Source organism: Phalacrocorax aristotelis, chromosome 1 (genome assembly GCF_949628215.1).
Source record: "Phalacrocorax aristotelis chromosome 1, bGulAri2.1, whole genome shotgun sequence".
Taxonomy (NCBI): domain Eukaryota; kingdom Metazoa; phylum Chordata; class Aves; order Suliformes; family Phalacrocoracidae; genus Phalacrocorax; species Phalacrocorax aristotelis.
This window is the reverse complement of record NC_134276.1, coordinates 194,778,818-194,799,459: the sequence shown is the minus strand read 5'-3', so window position 1 is coordinate 194,799,459 and position 20,642 is coordinate 194,778,818. Positions and strand designations below refer to the sequence as shown.

Sequence of the window (20,642 nt, the reverse complement as noted above, 5' to 3'; positions counted from 1 at the left end):
TGCTGTATATAATGTCATGTCTTTCTTGATACTAGTTTGGACTAAGAAGTCTTGCCTGCTTTTCTAGTGTCTGAGTCACATTTCCAGTCTGCAACTTAAATGAATTATATGGCTGTAATATCTTGCTTCAGGTCTTTCAGGCCTGGGTAGCATTCTTTTGACCTGTTAGTGGTATTTTCCCCAATTCTGTCGTTGTACTGGTTAAAATGGAAAAAAGCCAAACCACAGCACCCCCCCAATCCCACCCCCCAAGTCCTCCAAATCCTTTAATGGATTTAAGTTGGTATTTTTATTGCAAAGGACCATACCCAAATGCTGTGTATATGCTTCCTCTCCTTTGCAAAAACTTGTGCACAATTTATTCAGTAAAATTAGACTGTTGATATGACAGAATGATGACAAAATCTCATTGAATATCATCAGCCCTAAAATAGGCATAAAAATTAGTACAGATTATTTTTGTAAATGATTCCTGCAGATAAAGACAGCCTCTTGTCATGAGTGCCTTTGTGGCCAAACATGAACATTTAACTGCCATGATAAATGAGCGTTCCAAATTCACTAGTGTCTTAAATGTGAACACAACCCTGTGTGTTTTGAAATAATTATGAGAATTCGCTATGCTAAACAATTTAGTTGGCTAATTACAGGGAACTACATATGTGACTTCTTCATTTTAATTCTTTTCAGACTTAATATGTATTTTTAAAAGTCACACTTGAACTAGACTGCAAATAGGGTATTAGTGTATTTTATATTACTGCAAGAAATGCATTCTGATTGCTTTAATTTCATTTTAAATGAACTTGCTCTAAATGAGGTAGGTAGTCCTTAAGCAGAACTGCTATAAAGCCAAGGAGGGATTTGTTTTTGTGCTAGATTTTAGTGATGGCTCTATAAATAGTGGTGTTTACTTTAATGTAGTTTATAATGTCTTCTCAGTCAAGTATATAAAGCGTGCTCGGTCTGCAGGCATTCTGTAAACAACAGAAACACAGCACCGTTTTTAGCCGTAACACCCACATTTGCGCACCGTTAACGGTGAGCAATGCTGCCTCCCGAAGGAATTCAGGGCCACTGCACCCCGTCTTGCACGGGCCCTTCTGGGGTCTGCGGTGACATTCATAACCTTCCGGACTTTTTCAGTATTTGGCAATGCTGATTATAATGCATCTCATCTAAGTTCTAATAGTTCTAAGTGATATTAAAATATATAAAACAATCATATTGTCAGAAAAGGCATATAATAAAATGCAGCTATAGGAAGATATGTTTTTTCAGTGCTCGTAAATCTTGGGAAGGTGAATGTTGCACCAAAACATGTGATTCAGTTGACTTTTGCATGAATTTCAGCACACAAGTTTAGAAGGCAAAACTAGCATTTTGTATTCTTGGCTTCTGGGCTCTCCTCTCCCATGTTTAATGTTTTATATTTGTACATATAGTAAATGCGTAGTTTTTTCATACATTTTTTCTGAAAGAACGAAATTCTCCAACTGTAATTGACTTTTTCCTGCTTATATATGAATTACTCTTTGGGGGAAAAAAACCCTATTTTGGCACTACTATATTGACATAAGGTTATTTGATAAGCAGAACTTAGCTAAGAACTTTAAACAAAAAAACTTTCTCCAAAAGCATTTGTCATAGTCATTAGATTAGTTTTATAATATGACTGTCCCTTGCATTTTTGGATATTCAACATAATTAAGTGAAATTTAGCATCTGGAAAGAAAAAAAAAAAAGCCTCCAGATAAGCCTCTTAACTGCCATCTAAATGCACAAGCTGTCCTGCTGATACGCTTTGAATGAAAAAACTGAGCAGCCCCCTAATGATGCAGATCAATTAAAACTCTGGTAAGAGCTCCATGCCAGAAGCAAAATAGGTGCAGGCTGAAGTGCACTTTCTATGTCCCTGGTGCCTGAATTTGAAAAAAACGCTGCCTTTTTCATGTGCAATCACTGTTTAAAAGAGTAGTTTGATACCAGCATTATATAGTCATAGTCTGTTCCTTGATACAGAAGAAGATTCCAGAATCAAGTTGCTGCTGTATCCGCTTTTATGTGTATATACGTACATTTATAAGTATTGTACTGAGTCCTGGCCAATCCAGTCGAATAGGAATACTTTTTAGGTTTCTATTGGTTAAATCAAGAGCTGAAGCTGAAATAAGACTTAATAGGCTGGCTGCTGTAATGATAATGTTAATTGAAGTAAATTTAAAATAATTTATCATTTAGATAGGGCTATTTAAAAGATACTTAGAGTGAACATAAATCCAGGTTATTGAATATGTGTAGCTTGCCAGCTATCCGCTGGATCTTAGGTTATACTTCAAAAAATTATTTAGGCGCTAGTTAATTTGATTCAAAGGCCTTTTAAAACACTTCAAAGGGAAATTAACTATATAATTAAGTCTCCAGATTATCTACCTTTAGAACCTTGGTTTTCGTTTGGGTGTTTTGGGGGGGTGGTGGGGAGGATTAATGGGAGTTGTATTTTGAAACAAAAGCAAAGTTATAAAGATGCGTTCGATGTTCAGTACTCCAAAACTTCTTTCTTAATAGGTACTTGTGTAAGTTAGTCTAACTCCATTTGTGTAACTTGACAAAACTGTTTCAGAGAACACAGTATAAATGTAAGCAAAACAAAAAGCATTTTCTCCATGTATGTGAGAAGAAAATCTAACAGCGTTAGGAACAGTGCCGAATCTTTGAATTTCTAACTCATGTTGCCTTTTGTCCTGGTGCTAAAAAATGTTACCTGTAATGTAAGAGTAAGATATGATGAAGAAATCTGGGTAAGCAGATGTGTTTGCATGTATACATAAACAGATAATACACCATGCATGATGATGGACAAGAGGTCAATTACACAGTGTGATCATACACGGGCAAATCACAGCATGTCAGTCTCTGGAGGGCTGCGTTGTAAATATAGAAGACAAATTGTGCCCTCAGGAAAGGAATACATTGGCTCGTTTGATCCGTCTTCCAAAGTCTGCCTGAGAATTGGATTTAGTAAGAAGGCTTATGCTGGTTCTGAATCAGCTTTTGCTGCCAGTAATGTTGTCTGATAAAGCAAAACAAACAGGTCACCCAGAGACGTTTTGGAGTCTTCATCTTTGAAAATATTCAAAACCCAGCTGGAGACAGCCCTATGAAACCTGCTAGAGTTGAGTCTGCTTTGGGCACAGGGATTAGACTAAGCCATCTCCAGAGATCACCAAATCACAGAATGGTAGGGTTGGAAAGGACCTCTGGAGGTCATCCCATTCAACCCACCCTGCTTGAGCAGGCACACCCAGAGCAGGGGGCACAGGAACACGACCAGGCAGGTTTTGAATGTCTCCAGGTAAAGAGACTCCACAGCCTCCCTGGGCAGCCTCTTCCACTGCTCTGGCACCCGCACAGGAAAGTTGTTTTTCCTCATATTCAGATGGAACTTCCTGTGCTCCAACTTGTGCCCATTGACCCTTGTCCTGTCATTGGGCACTGCTGAAAAAAGTCTGGCCCCATCCTCTTGACACCCACCCTTTAGATATTTATAAGCACTGATAAGATCCCCCCTCAGCCTTCTCTTGTCCAGGCTGAACAAACCCAGTTCTCTCAGCCTTTCCTCACAAGGGAGATGATCCAGTCCCCTCATCATCTTGGTAGCTCTCCACTGGACTTGCTCAAGCAGTTCCACATCCTTCTTAAACTGGAGGGCCCAAAACTGGACACAGTACTCCAAATGTGGTCTCACGAGGGCAGAGTAGAGGGGGAGGATAACCTTTCTTGATCTGCTGGCCACACTCCTTTTAATGCATCCCAGGATACCATTGGCCTTCTTGGCCACAAGGGCACATTGCTGGCTCATGGTCAGCTTGTTGTCCATCAGCATTCCCAGGTCCTTCTCAACAGAGCTGCTTTCTAGCAAGTCAAGCCCCAGCCTGTACTGGTGCATGGGGTTGTTCCTCCCCAGGTGCAGGACCTTGCACTTGCTTTTGTTGAATTTCATTAGGTCAGGTCTCTGACAACTTCAGGTGTTTTGTGATTCAGTGAGAAGAGGGAAGAAGCTTTATGAGGCCTAGAGTTTTCCAAGTCAATAGCTAACACTGTGTTTTTTTTTTCTTTAAGATTGGAAGTTTTCTGAGAATTTACAGTATACATACAAAACAAGGAGGTGCTGAGAATGAGAATATCTCACCTATAGAATTTCATCTTCATGGTGGCACCTGTTACGGTCGAGGAATAGGAGTCTTACCAGAAAGTAACCTGGATGTTAAGGAACTAAAAGCGTAAGTTCTGTATGTGGGTTTTTTTTTCTAGATAATTCTGGAAAACTCTAGGCTAATGTAACAACTGTGCAGTTTAAAATTGTAAACTTATGTAAGAACCAGAAACTCTGGAACAGAATATGTCTTCAGCACCACTAAGATGAAGTGTAAGTATTTGGGCAGATAGGTAAATAAAGGCTAATTTCTCAAATTTAAAATACAGCAGGGATGAAGATTTCTATTTTATAGTGCTTTAATAGTAAGGCCTGGTGACATTAACATACTTATTGTTTAATAGTGTCATATGATCTTTTAAAGATAAAAGCTATGGTTAAGCAAATAAATTGAGCACATTTTAAGCGTGTGCATTATATACATAAGGAATCATAGAATCATTTAGGTTAGAAAGGACCTTTATGATCATCGAGTCCAACTGTTAACCTAACACTGCCAAGTCCACCACTAAGCCATGTCCCAAAGCACCACATCCACATGTCTTTTAAATACCTCCAGGGATGGTGACTCAACCACTTCCCTGGGCAGCCTGTTCCAGTGATTGACAACCCTTTTGTTGAAGAAATTTTTCCTAACATCCAATCTAAACCTGCTCTGGCACAACTTGAGGCCATTTCCTCTCGTCCTATTACTTGTTACTTGGGAGAAGAGACCAACCCCCACCTCACTACAACCTCCTTTCAGGTAGCTGTAGAGAGCAATAACGTCTCCCCTCAGCCTTCTCTTCTCCAGACTAAACAACCCCAGCTCCCTCAGCTGCTCCTCATAAGACTTGTTCTCCAGACCCTTCGCCAGCTTCATTGCTCTTCTCTGGACTCGCTCCAACACCTCAATGTCATTCCTGTAGTGAGGGGCCCAAAACTGAACACAATATTTGAGGTGCAGCCTCACCAGTGCCGAGTACAGGGGCACGATCACTGCCCTGCTCCTGCTGGCCACACTGTTCCTGATACAAACCAGGATGCCATTGGCCTTCTTGGCCACCTGGGCACACTGCTGGCTCATGTTCAGCTGACTGGGAACCAACACCCCCAGGTCCTTCTCTGCTGGGCAGCTTTCCAGCCACTCTTCCCCAAGCCCGTACCATTGAATGGGTTTTTTGTGACCCAGGTGCAGGCCCTGGTACTGAACCTTGTTAAACCTCATACAGTTGGCCTCAGCCCATCAATCCAGCCTGTCCAAATCCCTCTGCAGAGCCTTCCTACCCTTGAGCAGATCGACACTGCCCCACAACTTGAAGTCATCTGCAAACTTATTGAGGGTGCACTCGATCCCCTCGTTCTGATCGTTGATAAAGATAGCAAACAGAACTGGCCCCAACACTGAGCTATGGGGAGCCCCGCTTGTGACCGGCCACCAACTGGATTTAACTCTGTTCACCACGACTCTCTGGGCTTGGCCATCCAGCCAGTTTTTTTACCCAGGAAATAGAATGCACATCCAAGCCATGAGTAGCCAGTTCCTCCAGGAGAATGCTGTGGGAAATGGTGTCAAAGGTTTTGCTAAACTCTAGGTAGACAATGTCCACAGCCTTTCCCTCATCCACTAGGCGGGTCACCTTGTCATTGAAGGAGATCAGGTTAGTCAAGCAGAACCTGCCTTTTATAAACCAACCCTGGCTGGGCTAACCACCTCGTTATCCTGTACATGCCATGTGATGGCACTCAAGGTGATCTGCTCCATAACCTTCCCCAGCACTGAGGTCAGGCTGACAGCCCTGTAGTTCCCAGATGCTCCTTCTGGCCCTTTTTGTAGGTGGGCGTCACATTTGCTAAACACCAGTCAACTGGGACCTCCCCAGTTAGCCAGGACTGATGATAGATGATTGAAAGTGGATTAGTGAGCACTTCCACCACCCCAGGATCCTTGGGTGGATCCCATCCAGCCCCATAGATGTGTGTGTATTTAAGTGGTGTAGCAGGTCACTAAGCATTTCCCCTTCGATTATGGGGGCTCCATTCTGCTCCCTGTCTTCCAGCTCAGGGACTGAGGCAAAGAAGTCATTAAGTACCTCAGCCTTTTCCTCATATCCCTTGTCTCTGTGTTTCTCCCCTGCACCTAATAAAGGATGGAGATTGTTCTTAGCCCTCCTTCTGTAGTTAATGTATTTAGAGAAACATTTTTCATTGTCTTTTACAGCAGTAGCCAGATTAAATTCTAGTTGGGCTGTGGCTCTTCTAATTTTCTCCCTGCGTAACCTCATGACATCCTTGTAGTCCTCCTGAGTGGCCTGCCCCTTCTTCCGAAGGTTATAAACTCTTTTTTTCCCTTAGGAAAGGCTAAGTAACCAAAGCCCACATTGCTTTATCAGGAATTCTGTTTCCAGTAGTATAGATTTCTTTTGGCACTACATTGTATTGAAAGTTCCAGAAGTGATTTGGAAAGGAGTGTGTCGTGTGTTATCTGCATCATTAATACACACTCCTGCAACTTCTGGCTCGATTGAGTTTTATGTCTACTGGAAAATTTATGTCTGAACATTATACCCATGCATTGATAAACATTAGGTTTTATGTAGGTGTATGTATAGTCCCACATATATATGTGTGTGTGCGTACGTATATGTATTAAAGACTCCTCTAGGTTATAATATATTTAGTCATTTATTTTTAGATTCTTAGAATCCGTGGATCTGGCAGACAGTCAGAATATGGAAAGTATGTCTTCAGTGGAATTAGATGGCATGTTCAAAAATATTACAGGTAAGAGCACTTGAAAGCCGATTTGCTCTTTCTTCCAATATGTATGTGGTCAAGATAAGGTCACAGTTGCTGCTTCTATAAGTGTATAATATTACTTTCACATACAAAGACTTAGCCAATTCTTTTGGCTTGTTAGACTGGAAATTGACATTAACCCATCCTGTCTTGCAGCAGAAGCCTTTCATATACATGGGAAAATACTTGCATAGAAAGTAGTGGATAAATTATTGAACACAGATGGTGTTCTTAACCATACTACCATGAGATCATAAAGCAGAGTGATGTAGCTCCCTCCCTCTAAACGGGGATTCCTCAGAGATAGGCACTGAAAACACTACTAAACAGTTGCTTCGTCAGGAGCCATTTTAAAGCTGTTGGATGGAAAGTTGTGTCAGTGGCAGAGTTGCAAGGTGCAGCGCCGTGGAAAAGTAGTTCTACAGATCCCACAGTATTTTTTTAATGGATTTTTTTAGCCTAGAATAAGAATAACTAAAAGTGAATTAAACTCTAAATCTGGTTAGACATAGTCTGCATCTGCTTCTAGCTTTTAAAATCCTATGTTACTTAGCCATTATTAACATACTGTGACAGGATATTTCTGGAAGGGTGCAAAAGTCAGGAATAAATAAATACTTCATATCTGGACCATAACACTGCCAATTTAGAAAGAATTTTGCACATATTTACTGCCCTGTGTATGTGTAGTAGAGGTTGATCAAGGAGGGAGCAGGCAGTCTGTATTGTTCTTAGAATAATATATTTATGCTCTTGTCCAGAAAGATTACAGGGGGATGACTACAGTTTATGTCAGCAGTATCATTCACAGTATACATTTGAAAAGTGTTCATTTTGATGAGCATTGCTATTTAGGTATGCACTTATTTCTCCTCAGATATATTAACTCTTGATATCTAATGTTTGCCTCCTGCTTACTCTGCTTTTTCCTTTTGCTATATTGTTTTCATACATTATTAGGACTCCCATTTTCCATTGTGCAGCTTTTAGTTCTGTGTTTACATCTATCTGCCTATCTATATATCTGGTTTTATGTGTCCACATGATAAAGAAGAAAAGAAGGAAGGAAAATAATTAGGAAATTCTTCTTTTTTTCAGATCTTGAATCCCACTTACAGAAATGTCAGCAGTTATCTGTTACAGGTAGGAAATATTTTGACCTCAAGGTGAATTTTATTTTTACTAAAGAGCAAAAGTATTTTTGAGACATCAGCTCAAAGGTTGAAGTAATATCTTTTACTTATTATAGGAAGAGCCATTCTAAGTTTATGAATGTTACACTGGTTTTATTCTGGTTTTAAAGGAGTAGAGCATATTTATGTATTCTACTTTCTTTTTTTCTACATATTGAATTTCTGTACCCTAAACTACACCGTGATCACACAGCCCGTTGTGATATATCTTAAAAACCGTACTAATGTATTGACAAAACTGAGGCTGCAACTGGGAAGGGAAGAAAAGCTGGGAATTAAGGGAAAACACATACTTGCAATGTCCATTTCCCATATTCCAAATATTGTGGTGTTTAATAAGTATGCGTGGGTTTTTTTGTGTGTGTGTATGTTCTTATTTTGCAGTATTAACAGATCATCAGCATTTGAAAAACACAGAACTGAAAGCCATTCTGAACAGCACCGCTCCTCAACAGTATCGCATTAGAGCAAAGCTGAGAACTTATAAACCCCAGAAGCTCTATCAGTCTATTAAACTTCATTGTTCCAAATGCAACTCTTTGTAAGTGTTTCACACAACAAAAGTAATTAGCAATTGCTCTATATATTTTTGGATGCCTAGGTTTTCAGTGTATTTTCATTCTCTTTTTTGTGTAAAACGAGCTTGAATATATTCATTTTGAGCAAAGATTTGAAACTCACTGGTAACAGGTAGGAAAATTTTAAATCATCAGATGAGTTCCATTTACAGAATCCTTTGAGTGCTTTCAAAACAATAATTCTTCTGTATTTTCAAATGTAGCAGTGCAGTTTTTCCTATACCAAAGTTGTATTTAAGTACCTGTTTCTGTACTGCAGTTTTAAAACAGGGTATGCAAAAAGGTATGATTGTCTCCAAGTGAATGAATAAAATATCTTTCACTAAAGTGTATCTTCCAGAGAAGGCATCTTTTCTGGACTCAAAAATATCAGGGAAACACCGTTCACCTTGGTGTTCCGGTCTTTTTTTCCTGATCGGGGTCAGTTCACTGACTGTTTTATTATTGTTATTTCCCCTTTAATGCCATTTGTCGTTGTATCAAATAATGCTTAGTCAAATAATCATATACCATTTCTGGTGTTTGTTTATCTAAAAATGAAACAAAGTTTGTTTGAAATGGCCTATTTCTAATGAAACTACCGAGTGGCATGCATTACAGTGCTATTCACAATCATGTGAATACTGTGTCACTTTTTTTTTGCCTGACTTTAGCCAAGGATCAGTCCCAGGCAAAGAGCTTAATTGCTACTGGTGTAAACTATTGCTTTCTTTAAATGATGGCACATTAGCATTCTCCTAGCCTTTTGAAATTCTTTGCACAATCAGGATTTATTAGGTACAAACATCACTGAGGCAAGAAAACGCCCCTGTTATCCTTCTCTTACAGCCTTTGGATGCAAAGTAGCACGCTTACAGCTTTAACGATATTGGTCCTTATCAGATGTTGTTACAACATTCTCTTGGTTACTAATGCAAGAAGTGCTTCATCATCTTCACAACATACAAGTACATGATGTTTATTGTCAAGTATAAAAAGGCTATAATTACCAACTATCTCTGCCACTTTTTTCACTTTTTTGATATATTTGCCAACTCTGTATTGCAGTTACAGTTGATAGGATGTTGTTTGTTCCTTGTGAACTTTATCCTTATTGCACAATTTTCTATTACTCTTATAGCCTTTTTATATATTCTTGACTTGCTGATGTCTTCATTTCTATTCATTTGGGTCTCCTCCTGTTACACATATTGCTGCCTTCTCTTTGCCACAGAATTAGGGCAGACTTTGAACTGGGTAGATTTGTGAGGCTTTAGTTAGCATATTTCCTACTACTACTACCACCATCCTACTGCAGTGATGGGACTACTTGCAGTGCTTTCCCTTGCGTGTAGCTTAGTTCAAAAACAATTCATTCCATTCATGCCTCTGTGGGAAATCTACAGGCAGGCTGTAAAGGCTGGAAGAGTTTAATGGGTATATCTGGAAAGATGACCTGTTGTGTTAGGTCCATTGCTTTTGCATTAAAAATAGTAATCCAGGAGCACAGGTGGAACGAGTTCATTGAATAGCACTGTGTTCATGAAATGAAAGTTCAGGTTCAGGAAGACTTCTTGTGTGCCAGTTCTACAGTCATAGCATAAGAGTATCAAAGTTTGTTGTCATAGGCAGGAATTGTTCTATTCACTGGTGGTAGCAGATGCTCTTGGGTTTGAAAGTGAAATCTTCAGAATAATCTGCAGAAGTTGATGGTATTTTTTCTTTAACTCCACTCAGAAGCTTGGAACCTACTTTCTTTCAGTGTTTGATGACATAGCCCAGGCTTTTGCCTTCTTTTTTTCTTTTTTTCATTGTTTTTTTTGTCACGGTTCATATTCCACCTGAAGGCAGCAGGTCTGTCTTGCTTGGGAGAAAATATTTTTAAAGCATTTTTAATCTGTGTGCCAACCACTGGCTTTTTGCCTGTTGGTAATGTTGGTAAAATTCGAGTGGCCTTCCTTACTTCTCTTGTGAATGACAACTGGAAATGCATGAATGGTGCACTCTAGCAGGATAGGAAAGAAACTGTGTGGTACAGAGTCGCAGATTTTCCCTTTACAGGATGTATATGAAACTATATTGCTCCTGCAGAATTATCCTGTCATAATTTGCTATACAGCTCTAAATGTTTAAATTGATATAACAACAAAGTTATTTTTCCTGTGTATATTTTAATATTTATTTGGAGTACTGTTGTCCTCATTGTTAGGCTGCCTAAGGAGAAGCTGTTAGAATTTACTTATTAATTTTGGAAATCGTTTTAGGCAAGAAGTTCCAGATGGAGATGACTTTGACTGTATTTTACGAGGCTCTGCTGTTACTGCCCCAAACCCAGAATTACAGAATACATCCTGGTATGATTCCGTAGTGTGGACTACACAAGACCAGAAACAAAGGAAAATAGCTATCCATTTTGTAAAGCATGACGAAATGCTTCAACAGCCTGAAGATACATTGCTTATGATAGAAGGTAAGATAAATTGCAAATACACCACTTCTTATGGCAGTGTCCACTCTGAGTATCTACAAAGTTAAGGTATGTTGAAGTTGTATCCAGTGTAAGTAGTGATGATCATAAAAGCATCTTCAAAGAAAAGAAAAACTGGGCTGGAACTTTAAGTTACTCTTGCGCAAACAGGAAAAAGTCACCTGTGAAGGTCTTGTAAGGTGTTTCTGTCTATTTTACAACTGTGCCAATAAGGTTAGTGTTGATTCTGCTAAAATTAACATCTGAATAAGTTTTTTTTTCTAGCTGTGCTTACTGATTTTTCAGTTCTGATTTGAAAATTCACTGAGTTTTCTAAAAACACATATTTTTAATCTTAATGTGGAAAAGTTTTGGAAGGCTTCTAATAATACAAACCTACAATTAACTTTGTCAGCCTCTGGATGTCAGTGTTGTTTCAGATTAATAGAGCTTCTTGCAGCATGAGATTTTTTTTGTTTGGTTTTTATCAGATTTCCTCAGGGAAGAGAAATAGTCACTGATCTTTAAACAAAGCAATTTAGCAATAATACTAATAAAGAATGTTTTGAATAGAATAAAAGTAACAAGTAATTGCGTATAGTACCATTCTGAGTTTAAAACAGTGTCTTCAATTGTGCTCAGGAAGTGGTGTGATTAAGCAAATGTAAGTCGGGTGGTCCTTTGTGTAAGGGTCAATGACAAAACCCCTTCTGATTTCTGCTTTGTTTTATATTCAACTAGATCTAATAGCTGCTTTATTTCTGACACGTTCCAAACTGATTTTTTTTTGCAATCTAACCTTATCTTTGTGAAAACAAAAGAAAAAAGAATCTGTTTCTACTCTGTTTTCCTAAAATAACTGAACTATATAACTTGGTACATCTTTTTTCAGGTATTAAAGTGCCAGCAGCTAAGTATGTGTGTATGTGGATATATGTACTTCGTGTTGGAGCACAAGGAAAAGTCATAATCAGTGTTTTAACACTTTTTTCCCAGAACATGAATCATGAACCTTGCCAAAGCTACATGCTATTTTAATTTTTATCATTAAGTTTTTGGAGGTGGAGATTTTGAAGTCACCCTAGAAATCTTCCCAGCACTTTTCCAGATACAGACAACCCTCAAAGGCCAAACACACTGTAACATTTATTAGACAGAGGAGGTCTAGATGCTACTATTCTACTTGTTTGTTAAACACAAGCAATTTAGATTTCTACAACACTATATGCTATTCTTCCCCATAGACATTATGCTGAAGCAAGAACTTCTTTTTGAGTGTTTGGCATCTGTTAGGCTGGAATTGAGGAAATAGTTGGATAATGGACAGAATTTTACGTGACCCCCCATAGGGAGTGAGGGGAATCCATAACCAGAGCTACAGATTAGTTGAACTGAAGAGTGAAACGTTACAGTTAACAAGTAGATTAATGCTCCTTGCATATCCTCATTATTTGTACATGAAATCACTGTGATTCGTGTCATTGTCAACCCCTGGTCATTCTCTGTGTTTTACGCCAGTCTCTTAGAAGCTGGAATACATTTGCCCAGTGTAACTTTGTATTACAGCGAAGTTCAAATTCTGGAGACCTTTTAACAGTGTCATTTAAAACTACCCTGAATTTTGCATGTTAATCCCTTGAATGAGAGTTCAAATGTATACGAGAGGCTTTATCTGTGTCACAGTACTTGGAGGACCTGTGTTCTCTAACCTTTTGGGAAGGCATTTCAAATATCTGTGCCTCTGTTTTTGTTTTTGTTTTACTAGAAGTTCAGCTCACTGAGGAGGTTACATGTTGTTGTGCATTTCCTGATCATCAGTAATAATGCAATTTTATGGATTTTATTTTCTTCTCTTTCTTCTTACCTCTGCAATAGAAGTAACAAATATATGCAATAAATACATTACAATCCAATGTCGTAATTGCTTGTCATAAAGTCTTTGAAACATATTAGTTACAGTTAGCGGTAAACATAGATGTAGAATATATTTACTTTAAAACGGTTTGCTACCTTTTTTATTTTTGTTCATGAGCAGTTTAAACCATACATTTTAACTGAACTATTACCAAATAACTGTTCTCTATATGTTACATTAATACATATACCACATTTCAATGAATTGGTGAAATGTCAGAAAGATCCCATAATCAGTTCTGCAGTCCATACTACAGAGACTGAAGGTAGATTATCCCATGATTTATAATAAATTTGAAATAGCTTGTTTCTGTCACTAGAATTGGAAGATCTCAGGGTTCCAGCTGTAATATATTAAATTTCTGCTGTGTTCCTAGTGTGGCCTCAGTTTAGTAGCACTCAAATTAGTATGAAGTTTGGTGGTTCTGCATTTCCTACTTCATGTCAATTATGACATGGTAGAATAACTACTTTTTCATAAACTGCTGGCCACTTAATAGATGATATAGATTTTTGCCACTTAAAAGCTGAAAAAAACCAGTTACTTAGGAGCAATTGCAAAAAGTCAGTTTATTCTTTTTTGTGGGTTCCCCTCCCCCAAGAAAATAGCTAGTAAAATCATAGAAGAAATTATATGAAAGTGATGACAACTAAATACAATGTAATGGTTACAGTAATAACTGAAGATACTGAAGACGATACTAAGGCATCTGCTCTGATAAATGTCCATCTTTGATTCTTTATTGAGTCTCTTATTGAGTAAGAATGAGAAGGTTATGGACCATTTTTTTAGTTTTCCATGGTGGGTCTCAATTTTTATTGAAGGTCCTGAAATCAACATCTAATCAGCCAAGAAATGCAAGTTTTTCAATATATTCTTTATTACAGTTTAAAAAACCATGTTTTTCTGTTTTTAATAGGTGGAACACTAAAAGAAGTCTGGAAGCTTACAAAAAGATTTAAATGTGTTATTCCTGTGAGATCCAATAAAGACGACCTTGAATTATTAGATCTTTCAGCACCTTTTCTTTTACAAGGAAGCATAAAATATTATGGGTAGGTTAAAAGTATTTGTTGATATTTTAGTAGTTGCGGTAATGGATAGATGTCGTTTTTGTCAGTAATTCAAACTGCAGTACTCAAGGGATAACTTACCCAAAGATTCTATGATGCAAAATAAATAACATGATCAGCAGGACTGAAATGAGGGATGAAATGCCATATTACTACCTCGTATCAAAGGACTCAACTGCAGTTGGGCTTTATATTGCATTATAATTCTTATGCCCTTAATTACACTGGACCCGATGTTGAGTCTTGCTGTGGTGTGTGGGTAGGGCAGTATACTACAGAGACAGGAATGCATATATGAGTCTCTTTAGGCTGTAAAACGCCTAAATCTTCCACTTTTGCTCCAGATCTTCCGTTTTCTGGCTAGAAAATGCTATTTTCTGGTCTTACTCGTTAGACTAAAGTCAAAACATATGTTGCTTTAAAACTGTATGCTGGTTTTTTTGTACAGATACAATATACATGGATAGTATTTAAATAGAGACACAGAAAATTATTTCAGGCTGTCAATCCACATCTCATCCTCTCTTTCATTCCTAGCTTTGGGAAAGCTTGGGTTTTGGAAGAAATAAGAGATTTTAGACAGCCTTTCCTTGCCATTTGCCGTTTATTGAGATCCACAACACTGCAAAGCGCCTTACCTATGTGTGCATTTCAGTCACTGTAGAGACAACTTCAATGGGTTTCTGAATTCCATAGTTCCAAGGCTATGGAATATAGTACACACATCTAGGTCTGGTATCTGTGCTATGCCATGCCTTACTGTGTTCCTGCTCAATGAGAGCTAGCAGCGGTATGTTCTCCCAGTACTGCACAGCAGTGTGCAGTTACCAAGCTCAGAAATACCAGCCTACTTCATGCAGGCTATTGAGTCCTTCCTCTCAGCAGTCCTAGTAAGTTCAAGCAGGGTGCTGTGTTGCACTACTTCAGTCCTGTAGGCAGAAAAAAAAAATTCCATGCAGAAAAAAAAAATTCCATGCAGAAATATCACATGAACCCTAAAGTTTCCCATAAAGGCCTCATAAAATGAATACAGTTAATTATTTCTCTTTGCCATATATTGTTTTGACCTTTCCAGATACGGCTGTCCATAGGGTTTTTAAATAAAGGCAATGTGTGAGTATTCCTACTGGGACTGGATCTTCACCAGTACAAAGTATTTCCCCTTGCACTTTCATAATCCATATATTTCCCCAGCTACACACAACTCCCCTTCAGACGTTGCTCTCTGTTTAAATGGTTGTACTGCAAAGCCAATGCTCTATAAGATACTGCATCACTGTTTATAAGGTATTTAGTAAGGAACCTCACAAGGATGTTGACATTTCAGAGCTTAGTTCCATGTGCTTTTATCAGTAGCATATACTTAGCAAAGTCTAAAATCAAAGATTCTGTGTAGTAGAATTAAAAGCAATGTTATTTTTGCTGTAGAAATGAGCTTGGATATCTATAAATATTTATGTGTGTGCATATGCATGTATATTCATATATATAAAAATAAACATACATACACTTGCATATAAAAACAAAATTCACAGCTAAGTTACTTTATTGGTGTTTGGGGTTTTTTTTAAGAAAAAAGTAGCATCACTGAGCTTGGCTTTATATCACTTGAGCAGAACTAGTGCTATTGATTTTTATGGCATGTTTTGCATGTAATTCTAAAAGATAATAAATGTCTGGTTTAAGTTCTAACTGTAGTATACTAGCACAGAAGCTTAATTTGGAAAAAATAGTTGTTCTGTAATTTTATTTCTGAGGCAAATGAGAACAACTTTGAAAACAGTTCTTCAACATTTTTGTCCACTTGCAGCATTTGCTTACTATGTCATGTAAAATTCATAATTACTTGTGTAAACACACCAGTAATAAAAGAGATTGTTTTAATAACTCATAGTTAGTATTTTTAATGTAGGTAAAGCAAAATTTCTCTTGTAAGCCTGTTGTGTTTTTAGAGCATGCTACAAGTTCAGATTCATTCCTGCTTTTACAAAGTGAGATGTTTGTATTGCTAAACAACAAAGTAGTGACATATATTCATATGTTTAGCAATGTAGTGATCTTAGAACCATAGAATGGTTTGGGCTGGAAGGGACCTTTAAAGATCTTCTACTCCAGCCCCCTGCTATGGGCAGGGACATCTTCCACTAGATCAGGTTGCTCAAAGCTCCATCTGACTCGACCTTGAACACCTCCAGTGATGGGACATCCACAACATCTCTGGGCAACCTGTTCCAGTGTTTCATCACCCTCATTGTAAAAAATTTTGTCCTTCCGTACAATCTAAATTTGACCCTCTTTCGGTGTAAAACCATTGCCCCTTGTCCTGTCACTACAGGCCTTGGTAAAAAGACTCTCTGTCTTGCTTATAAGCCCCCTTTATATATTGAAAGGCTGCAATAAGGTCTCCCCAGAGCACTCTGTTCTCCAGGCTGAACAACCCCAACTCCCTGAACTTTAATATACAGTTTTCCTCCTGTCTATTTACTGAAATGATCTTTTCCAGACCCAAAATGATTTATTTCTTCTTGGGGATAATTCAAAAGCAGCATTAAGGGTTTTGATGTGGCCTAAAGCTTGTGTGTCTGGTGTAATAATTATTTTAAACAGCAACAGAAATACTTTTGCACTCCCACTGAGTAAGAAAATCAGATTTATTTTTTTCTTCTGTGCAGAAAGTTTCTAGTATAAATAAATCAGTATTTGGTTAGCTTCAGTGTCTTGTTTTAAATGCTAGGTGCAAGCAGTGTTCAACTCCAAAGCCTATCAAGAGTCTAAGTTCCATTGCAGCAGAACAACGACCATCATGGGAACCAGCTGAAATAGCACAAGGTCAGCTGACATCATATTGTCCTGAAATACTTTTCTGCCTTGATTCTGAGGTGTTTATATGAAATAGTTTGGTTTCTGGGTTGCAGTTTTGTACAGAAAGCATGTAATTTATGGTTATGCTTGGGTATAAAGCTGTAAAATTTATTCACCTTTTACCAGTTGAAATAACATAATTACTTTTGAAAACATTACAGTATGAATTAAAGGATTTTATAGGTTGAACAGTTTCTTCTACCATAGGTGTCACTAGTAACATGCATCAAATACAGATAGTACAGTTGTGATGGATTTTTGGTTGTAGATATCATTTTTAAACCGTGTACATGCTTGCAGTCCTAGAAGTTAGTCCTGCTTTTCTTCTTGAAGATATTTTTTCTGACCTGAGCTAAAGAAAGTGTTATTTAATGATGAGTACAAGTTAGACTTTTATCTTCTGTAAGCCTTATCCATGCTAAGCATATTCTAGAGAGTCGGCAAGAAATAATATTCAGATGAAAGGAATTATACCATAATGTATATGTGTGTTGCATGCTTTGTGTTTTCCTTGTGTTACTTTATGTAGTCAACACATTCAAATGCTGGAGGTAAATCGGAGCTTAAAACTTCACAACACATTAAGGAAAAATAATATATTGATGTTTATCAGTTCATGTTCCAACATATTAAGTTGGAATATCTAGCAGTATCTAAGCTTGGTAAAGACTTTATAAAAGAGAAAAAAAAAAGCTATTCAAGCAATACAATGGTTCTTTCAAATAAACTGTCATAATTATATTCTATTCAATAAAGTAATACATAACTGGCAGTGTTACAGCACCTGCAGTTGACATTTAATACTCAAAACATAAACAATATTTATTAAATTCTTTCTGGCATTTAAACTACTTTATGTATATTATTCTTTTATCATCCATATTTTCAGACTAACCTGCAAATAGATCAGTTGAACATAAAATGACTAGCCAATTTAAGCAGATGTAGCCAGAAAAGACTGATGCAGAGTTGCAGTAACTTTGTACATTTAAGATATTTTATGTTTGCAGCATAACAGTTACTGCTGCCAGTGAGAGAATTACTATAGTCATTTACTTACGCTGGAATATTTTCAGAACCACCAGCAAAGTTTTTCTGAATAAGACTTTTCCTGGTAGCTTTTACTACATCGTATGAAACAAATTGTTTTCCTCAGAAGATACGTTTTCAGGTGGAATGCTTTCTTATTATCACTGAATTAAAAGCAAGTCTCCTTTAATCTTCCATTGATAAAAGAACAGGAGTGGGAGGATCCTACCAAGGTAGGATCTAACATCTAAGCAAATATTAGCATTTCTTTTACTAGGATGAGAATAAGTACTTTAAAATCTCTCTGCATTTTTATAGACTCATCTAGTAAAGTATTTCTAGGCAAGTTGTAATGCACTCTGAAAATACGAACCACATTTTGTTTTTCAGAGCCTCTGTTTTTTGGCCTCTCAATTTATACTTCTAATGACAGTATTCAAAGTCAGTTACTATTAAAGGAGGGATATTGTCAGCTTCAGTTGTTATGGTTTGTCTTGCCTATTCACTCTAAGGAACAGATAATTTTTTTTTTTTTTCTTCAGTTTTAGGTATTGAGCTGCTCCAGTATGTTTTTATTATGAAGTTTACACTGGTTGATGGAACAGGAGCACTAAATGCATACCTTTTTGATTATGTAAGTAAATCTAGGCAAAGGTAGAGTCTAAAGATTTATCTCAGTCGGGATTTTATTTGTTTTTAAAATAGTAAATGTAGGTATAGAAATATTCGTTCTATGTTACTTGCAGTGTTTTGTGGGGACAGTTACAAGTGCTGTAATGTTACGAATACTGTCCATCAATGAAGATGCAAAGAATGTAATTTATAGCAATTTTTTTCAATAAAATATTGAAGTATGGAATATCAAAGCATAAAGACAAAACTGAAGCTTGTAGGTAGATTATTTGGTATTTCCATAGACTTTTATACATTTCCATGGCTGAAATTCTCTTTTATTGGCAATGTTAAATTATGCAGCCTGAAGGCTATGTGATTGATGGGAGTGTTTCAAGATTTATGCAGGTAATGTCTGGATTGGTTCAAAATCTCATTATCTTTTTTTTAACTGCCAGTAGAATCTATCCATTCAGTAACTCTGATTTTTGTTTCATATGACCATGGGGTAGAAGAGGCCTTCCTATCTCTGAACCTAGGTGGTACTAAGCTATAGCTATACAGATATTTGTCTTTGATTTCAGAAGCAGTTCATTCAACTAATTTTCTAACCTTAGAATTACCTATCTTCACTTTTCTCTGAAGCAATTTAAGACCATTCCTGCTACCTGAGACACTGAAGAACAGGTGGTTTTCCTGTCTCTACACACTGTATAATGATTTTACCTTCTGAAGGCTAAAAAACCATCATTCATTCTATCTTCTTCCATATAAGAGGTTTTTTTCATATCAGTTTTTTCTTCCATATCAGAGTTATTTGAAAACTCTGACCATCCTTACTGTTGTTCTGAATTCTTCTAGGTGGCCCACATCTTCCTTGAAGTGCTAGAAAAGCATAAGGCATTGCCAGTTAATGCTCCTATATGTATAAACCAGTATGGTGATCACTTAATTCCTTGATTCACGGTATAATCCCTTCACCTATGAGTAGAACCTCGGCTTTAAGAAATTATTCCTCATTCTTTTCTGAGCAGTTGATTTGGCTTGCTTAAAAGCAGTATTTTATACATGTATCTGGTGGAAAGTGGGGGGGGGGGGGTGGGTTTTTTTGTCCTACTAACTCCCAAGTTTGTAAAAAATTAATTCTGATTCTTTACCCCTGTATACTTGCAATTCCCCCAGACTGATTTGGTCTGTAAACATAGTGGGCCTGTTTGCTGTTCCATAAAGGATGTCACTAATGAAAAAATGTCAAAATCACCAGACTTAGGCAACCCCCTGCAGAATCCACTTCAGACATCTTCCATTTTGACAGTAAACTGCCATTTACTTCTCAGGTTTTTTATTTATTTCCTTTTTAGTCTAATTCATAAGCTTTATTATTAGATTAGCAGTTTGATGCACAAAGATGGCTTGAGTAAGAATTTTTCGTGATGCTGAAGGTGGAGGATTTCTGACTGGCAAGAGCTGGTCATTGCTTCGTACATCTCCAGTTTAGGGCTGAAGACGAATTGTACATGTCTAGTGCCCTCCTTAGTGAATTTACTCATTTACATGTATTTTTGTGTGCAGGAGAAATATCTGTTGCTGTGTACTTTGCGGGTGTTTACCTTTTGGGTTTGTTTGTGTTGTTTTGTTTTTTACACACACATGCACACAGCCATTTTAGTTGCTACCTAAATTTTGAGATGGTATGTCAATCATTTTGAAAAAGGAAAATAATAAAAAAGTGAGAACTTGGTAAAGAGGAGAGTTATAATCTAAAATAGATTAGTATTTCATTGTACCTTTTGTCCTTCTGTAAGTGCATTTGTGTGTTTTCTTATTCCAGCAGTTCACAGCTGGGAATATCAGGATTCTCTCAATACATATTTGGAGTAATCTTTATACCCCAGAGGAAAATAGTCAGTGTAGTGGCACTTCAGAGTTATAGCTTTGTC

At 37.4% G+C, this 20,642-nt stretch overlaps 1 protein-coding gene across 4 annotated transcripts in view; it reads left to right on the top strand.

Annotated features, from left to right (window-relative positions):
- The window catches only part of POT1 (protection of telomeres 1), an 80,835-nt gene that overhangs the window by 55,625 nt on the left and 4,568 nt on the right, over positions 1-20,642 (top strand). For all 4 annotated transcript variants that reach the window (XM_075081211.1, XM_075081210.1, XM_075081214.1 and 1 more), the window contains 8 exons: positions 4,123-4,283; positions 6,891-6,979; positions 8,093-8,137; positions 8,572-8,728; positions 11,009-11,214; positions 14,046-14,181; positions 16,934-17,028; positions 18,633-18,724. In XM_075081211.1, coding sequence (XP_074937312.1) covers positions 4,123-4,283; positions 6,891-6,979; positions 8,093-8,137; positions 8,572-8,728; positions 11,009-11,214; positions 14,046-14,181; positions 16,934-17,028; positions 18,633-18,724 — 981 coding nt within the window. The remainder of the gene's footprint in view (positions 1-4,122; positions 4,284-6,890; positions 6,980-8,092; positions 8,138-8,571; positions 8,729-11,008; positions 11,215-14,045; positions 14,182-16,933; positions 17,029-18,632; positions 18,725-20,642) is intronic.